The 7,392-nt window shown below is 39.0% G+C and overlaps 1 protein-coding gene across 1 annotated transcript in view; it reads left to right on the top strand.

Annotated features, from left to right (window-relative positions):
- The window catches only part of ABCA13 (ATP binding cassette subfamily A member 13), a 407,666-nt gene that overhangs the window by 85,030 nt on the left and 315,244 nt on the right, over nt 1–7,392 (top strand). Inside the window, exons 18-19 of the mRNA XM_046670200.1 lie at nt 1,075–2,898; nt 7,293–7,392. The exon at nt 7,293–7,392 is cut by the window's right edge and continues 1 nt beyond it. Coding sequence (XP_046526156.1) covers nt 1,075–2,898; nt 7,293–7,392 — 1,924 coding nt within the window. The remainder of the gene's footprint in view (nt 1–1,074; nt 2,899–7,292) is intronic.

A 7,392-nucleotide genomic window follows, 5' to 3' on the forward strand; every position in this document is an offset into this window, starting at 1 on the left:
TGAATGAATGTATTAACTGGCTAATCACAAATGAGGAGTTTAAATATTTTGATTCCAATTAATCTACTATGATGTTTATATTTGGAAACATTAAAATTGAAAGTCACATTAATTTTTTTCATATATCTTTTTTCATCTCTTTTGAAGCTTGCCAGTGAAAAGACTGGAGAGAAATTCCAATTTATTCTATGACATCTGTATCAGTCAGGGCTCAACCACAGAAAGATAACCAGGACAAGGATTTCATACAAGGAATTGGCTCCCACTATTTTGGAGGCTGGCTAAGCAAGTGCAAAGTCAGTAGGGCAGGCTATCAGGAAGGGATGCCCACAAGCAGGCTGGAAGGCCACGGGCATGAGCTTCTTGTTCACGATGGCAGCCAGGAAGGGTGATCGTGGAAGGAGAGCAGTTTCCGATCCAGCTGCTGTTTGAGATCGCTAGGTCAGGGAAGTCCTAAACCCACTCTAAATGACTTCCAACTGATTAAGTCAGACTCACCCAGGCCACTATTCCTTCTCACTAGCTTAAAGTTAACAGATTAGAGACTTTAATCACATCTGCGAATCCCTTCCCAGTAACACCTAGATTAGTGTTTGTACTACAAAATGCACTGACTTCCTTCCATCCTCCGCTCTCATGAGGGAATCAACTGTGTAGCCCACTCAGACCAGAGACATACAAGAAACAGATTCTGGGGCTGTCACTCAGTCTGGCCAAGCTGGCACATCACAGTGCCTTCAAGTGTCTCAGCAATTAGGACTTTGAACATTCAGAAAGATATTACCTCGTACATTGAGAATCACTTTCTACTCACTTCACATTTCTTTTCCTTCTAAAAGCAAGAGTATGTGGCTCTCTAAATTGTTAGGTTTGAGACATTATAATGGGATTATATGTGAAATCCTCCACTCTTTTCATTATTTGGCAACAGAATATTACTTTTCATCTGGGATGTATTTTAGCATGTTGTTTTTTATTATCCTCCTCCCATTATGCTACTATAAAACTAAAATTTCACTGTATGTTTTATTCTTTCCATTGCTCAATATGAAATTTAAAAATATATATTTACAGTTTTGTCCCAAAGGATAAAATTCTAGAAATTCTGAAACTGGATCAATTTGTTGCCGCCATGAGAGAAGATAAATTGATGAGCATTTTTTCAAGTTTAAAGGAGACTATAGATCATTTAATCAAAAGCACATTTATATTAGACAATGGAGAGTTTTATTTTGATAATCATCGAGGACTGAAGTTCTTGCGAGATTTATCTGATGCTCTTCTAGGGGAAATCTCAACGAAAAATAAGACTGAAAATAGTTGGGAGTTTCTCACTATGGTAAATCAGTTACTTTTCCATATGAATAGTTCTGAGGACCTCCTCAAACTCACTCACCATCTTAGCTCAGCTCTTCACCTTGTGAGAGGAACTTCCACAGAGATAGCAAGTCTTATGGATACCCTTATAAACTCTCCTAATAAGGACTTCCGAACCTTGTATCCTACACTCCAAAAAGTTATACTTACTAATCTAACCGATTTGCTTTCCTTTATAAATAATTCATTCCCTCTAAGAAACAGAGCAACATTAGAAATTACTAACAGATTACTTGATGTTATTTCAAGAGCCTATGAAGAAAGTCATGTTCCAGAACCCCTCTTGAAAATGTCCAATACTCTGATGATGCTAGTGAATGCCAGTGCTGAAATGAGAGACCTTGCCACATCAGTGAACGCCACTGTGAAACTCCTTAAGCTGGCCAAGAAAGTTTCGAGGAAGATGGCCACTATTTTTGAAACTCATTTCATCTCCCATACCAATGACACTATGAAATTCTTTGACACTCTTTATTCCATTTTGCAACAAAGTGTTCGAAATGTTGTGAATGAAATAACTACTTTGAAAAAAGTAGACTATTTAATATTTGAAAATAGAAATGACTTGTTGATGCCATTTCTTGAGTTGGCCTTTGGAATGATTGGGGTCAAACCTAATATTTTACAAGACTCTGATATTGTCAACATGTCATCTAGCATATTCTCATATGTGAACCAGTCCAAGGACTTTGCTGATATTTTGGAAGAAATTGCTGAATTTTTGACTTCTGTGAAAATCAATTTGAGAGACGTGGAGCATCTTGTGGTAGCATTTAGCAATGGGACTCACATGTTTTCTACGGATTCTGTCAAGTTATTGGAAGAAATCCTGGATTGCTTAGTTCCTATAAATAACATCACCAACCAGATAGACCTCTTACATCCTAATCTAATTTCCACTCATAGTTGCCCTCAAGATACAAAGTGGGAAGGAACTAATGAAGTGATCCTGTTTTTGGATGAAATGCTACCGCAAAACAGCACGGAAATAGGGATGTACTTGAGAATTGTGATTGACTTCATCTTAGAAGCTCTTCGGAACAACTTAGAGAAGGATGACTGGAATGTTTTTAATTTGTTGCTGACATTTGCTCACCATCCAGATAATCTTTGGAAAGCTGTAAAAACAATTGTAGAGGTCTCCAGTGGGATGAAAAGCGACTGTGGAGGTGATTTGAGTAAAGCTTTGTTTTTCAACACCTCTTTGATTCAGAAGATAACTCATCAACAACTTGAAGATGCAATCCAGGTTGTGTTAAGTAGGATAGCTCTCTTGAGGAAAGAGCTTCTCCAAAACAACTCCCAGTGGGTAAATTCCATGAGAACTTTGTTTCAGCCCATTTTTGAGATTCTTAATAATGCCACTGGAGAGACTATCATGTCTGGAAAAGAAGAGAAGATCAAGAAAGAGATGATTGATTTTCCTTACATCCTCAAACCATTGTCCCGTTTTGAGAAATATGTGAAAGACTTAATTGCATTGACTGAATACTGGCAAAAGTTCTCACTGACAGATCAAAGGTAATGAGACACCTAATTCACTTTGTTTTTTCCCCACCACAGTAACTATAAAATAGAACCATGAAGGTATTGCATTGAACCAGGTAAGTAGTTCTTGACTTCAACTTTCATGACACTCTAAAGTTGGCTTTTACATAGAGTGATTCAAGTCCAGTGTCTTTGCATTATTTGACTCATTATTTGGCATTCAAATACTATTTGAATTCATTCTGAATTTTTCTAAAGTAAATCATTTTATTTTCAAAGGTAAAAACCACCTATTCTATTCACTTGTCCCAAGACTAGATATGTAAATAATTTTTCTGTTCACAAACTCTGGAGGCCCAGGATCCTACTATCTGATGTGCAGATAAGAATGTGAGGCCATTTGCTTCACACAGAAATTTGTGTTTTCAGTGTAACTAACTACTGGAAAGGTCCAGGCAGCTGTTGGCTTCTTTCCTCTTTAGATTCAACCCAACTCTATGTGGTTGATCCACCTGCAAGCACTGCCCCCTAATCCTTGAATGGTAGGTCAAGGGAACCCTGTTCTTAAAAGCTCCAGTCCTATCAGTCGTCAAGCTCTGGAAGTCATCTGCTGCCTTAGGTTGGAGGACTTGAGCCTCTAGGTGTGCAGAGTCTCAGATGTGCTGCAGCTGTCCCAATTTGTCCTTTCTTTGGTTTGGGTTACCGTGGTCCCTTCCTGTACCCACCTTTCTCTTTGTAGCACAGGGACATTAGAGTTGCCATCTGAATCCTCACTCATCTGCCAGAGAGTCTGACCTATTTTCTGTTAGTTCTGTTGCTACAGGGCTGCACCTTAAATCCAATCATTTTTATAACTTGGAAGGATTTCCTGGGTTAGTGAAATAGGTGTGTTTTGGCACAAAGAACTAACACTGCTTTCAGATTTGAATGCTGGCTTTCAGAGCTCCCAGCCTCATCTCCTCATTGCTTCAGATCCTAAGCTATACTGTATTTGAGTTTAGCGCTTTGCTCTGAATTTTCATTTGAGCTGGAGGTGGTCCTAGCAGCCGCTGTTTCCCTCCAATCTCAATTTCCATCTGAGTTTTTCAGTTCTCCTTGGAGGGAATTTGTGCCATGCCCCAAGACTCGAAACGAATCATGTGTGAACTGGCTGGATGTGATCACCACCCACAGGCTCTACATTCACAAGTAGAGACTTGATTCCACTTCAGTGATAACTTGCTTCCATTCTCGCTCCTTGTTTTCAGTACCCTTTTATCATCAACTTCTTGAATGGGGAAGATACAAAATGTCCAAAATAGAAAGTCTCATTGGTCCTGGGTTTGAGGTCAGACTATGCTGACTTTGATGTGAGTCTTGGCTCTACTGGTCACTAACTTTCTGAATCTAGGCAAGTCATTTAAACTTTCGGGGCTTCCTTTTATTTATGTACAAAACAAGGATAACAGTGGTCCCTTTTGGGGGTATGGTAAAGATTCTGAAATCATAGAAACTTTAGATATGCATTTATATGCCTTTTCTATGAGTTAAACACATGACAAATATTAATAATAAAATAACCACAGATATCTAAGCAAAAACATTAGTTTAAAATTAAAATAATAAGAACAATAACAACAACAAAACCCCAAAAGTAGAAAGTTCCACATATATTCTGAAGGTTTACTGCAAGGTTCTTGGAGTTGAGGCTCTCTGGTGGCAGAGGTCAGACGTCTGGAGCAAATTTGGGCAGAATTCACTTTTCCTTCCTCCTGCTTCGGTACCTACAATTGTACAGGAAAGAGAAGCTTGGTTGCCCCAGACATGAATCCATTGTTTTTTATCCCAAAGAACCCTTTGGGCCCTTTGTCACCTCCCCCTGGTTGGGTGTCATTCAGCAGCCCCTTCTTTTATCTGCACAACATCAGGCATTATCTATGCACCATCTGTGTTACTTCCAGTTGGCACCAAATTCCGTTTCAAAGTGAGTACTGCTTTTAAGCCTCTTAGCATTCTCTAAATCCATCACAGAAATAGGCAAGGGAACAAAAGAGGAGCTGGTCTGCTAGATTTGTTCTTTCCCTGTGTCTGAAGCCTTCCCAACACTGTGTGGGTCACTGATAAATAGACCGTGAAGTCAACCCGAGATGGGGTGGGTGGGGACATTCAGTGTCTCACCTGAAAGGCCCTTGGGATTACTGAGCACCTCCCTCCACGCTGTGAGGATGTGGGAACCAGCAGCCTCACCTGAGCTGGTTAGGAAGGCTGTGTCCCTAGCCTGCCCCAGGCCTGCCCAATCAAAGCCTGTGACTTAACCAGGCCACCAGGTGATCCATAAGCATGCTATAGTTTGTCAAACGCTGATTTGACCACATTCCTTATTTTAGAGCTTGACAAACCAAGACTTGGGGCCTTTGCGTGTCATACTCAACAAAACACATCTACTAAGCAAGAACCTGAAGTAGCCATCCGTGGCTGTACTGAGAGACTCTAAAATAATGACTCTTTTGCTCCCAGGTCCACAATCATTTCAGCACAACTAAAAGGTAATAATTAAAGTCCCACAATTTATCAAAATATATGTCACCTGATGGTGAGTACGAAATGACTCTACATACCATCATGTTACTTTTCTGAACAGAAAGAAAAATTATGTACAAGTTCATTTCTGTATGGCACTAAAACACAATTCAGTAATAACTATTTCCTGCCCCCAAATTATTTTCCAGTTCAGCTACATTTTTATTATAATTAAAATAATAACCTTATTCTATTTGTTGTTTAGTTTAGAGCAATCCTTTGCTCTGGTATCTGGCTGCCAATAGAGGATTTTGTATAATTCTGTCTTACCTTCCCAAGTATCGAATGATTTCAGAATCTCTTTAAACTACAATTAATTGGTGTAACTATAAAGAAATCACAGTTTTCCTCACCTCCAAAATTTCAGCAACACAATCTGAATGTGCATTTACTTATTAAACTTACTTTTGTCCTGATATGTACACATAGCACCACCAAGCTGAAATTTTTATATTAACATAAGATAATTGCATTCTTGAAGGACTGGTTGCATTCTCAACAATTGGAAAACAATATTCTAATTGGGGAACATTCACATTTGCCTAGGGAGGTGCTCTGCTAAGCCCGTCAGGTGTGTTTACCTAAGCGGGATTCTTCTGTTGTGTTCTATGTCATGTCAACAACACAGCAGAACAGAACTTAGACATTTTTTCAGAAAGTTTCAATCTTCCTCTGGGGAAAGTAAATTTAAAATAATATGCTGTAAAAACATTAAATTGCATAAAAATTAAAACTTTGCTGTGGTCCCTAGAAGCTATGCCTTAGGTTGTCACAGTGTTCTGGAGCATTCTCACAGTGTGGCGTTTTCTCAGACTTGTGATGTTGCTGTGTCTGTCCCAGCAACACCAGCAGAAGAGTGGGTGATTCAACATATAGGGATTTCGAAGGAGTCAGGTGTTGCAAAGACAAGATACTTGTGGTCTTTTTTTTTTTTTTTTTTTTTTTAACTCAATCTCCAGGCCTTATCAAGGATATTCCTTTTCAGGAAATTTCCTCAGGCAGCTAAACCCTTAATCAGTTGATATGGCTCACAGTAAAAAAAGAAACAAATGTATATATTTTAATTCTTCTTTTAGAAGTGCTTCACAGATCATGTTATTTATATGCTCAGTTTTCCTGATGTTTGAGGATGGTTTTGAGTCATGGAAAGAGTATAAAGTCATCTAAGAATGGAATAAAAGCCATTTTGTGTTAAAAAAAAAAAGAGGTAAAGCTGTGAATTACTGAGCCTTTTCATCAGAAGCATTATGGCATAACTCAGAGAAAGGGCAGTTTATGCAAAGATTGCTCTGGATGCTTTCACTCCAGTACCTCCCAGGTGGACTCCATAAAGAGCAATACACACACGCACACAAATACAGGTATGTACATGTATTTACGTATGTACACACATACATACACACACGCAACAAATACACACATATACACTCACATACACAACACACATGCACACACACTACAACTCTCTAGGAGTTTGTTTAAAGATAAAAATCTTACTTATATGCTAATCCATCTGTTAAAGTTAATTCTCCATACATAAATAGTGAACCATAACAGTTCTCTATGTCAGCTATCTCCCCTTTCTCTTTTTTGATACTCTTTCATCGTTTACCTTTGCATCTCAAGAGAATAGACCAAGACAAGGAGAGAGAGCAAATATCAGATTTATTGGCTTTGAGCTAAAACAGAAGACCTAGCGTTGTCTACAGGTCTAGCCCATTACCTGTGTTCTTCCGTGGAGGAAATGGTTGAGCAGGGAGGCTAGTTCTTACATGTGTTACTGCTTATTCTTGTGATGAAGAATATGAAGTGACGCACATGGCTCATGGATTTTTGCCCTTTAATGCCTTGTCTATTTTTTCTCTAAGTGTTGTTGAAATGTGCCAGATTTCCCGGCAGCCTTTGAAGCCCCCGGAAGCCATGGCAACTCTGCAGAAGGTGAAGATGCTGGTTCTGCGTGGGCTTATC

This window comes from Equus quagga, chromosome 8, assembly GCF_021613505.1.
Source record: "Equus quagga isolate Etosha38 chromosome 8, UCLA_HA_Equagga_1.0, whole genome shotgun sequence".
Taxonomy (NCBI): Eukaryota; Metazoa; Chordata; class Mammalia; order Perissodactyla; family Equidae; genus Equus; species Equus quagga.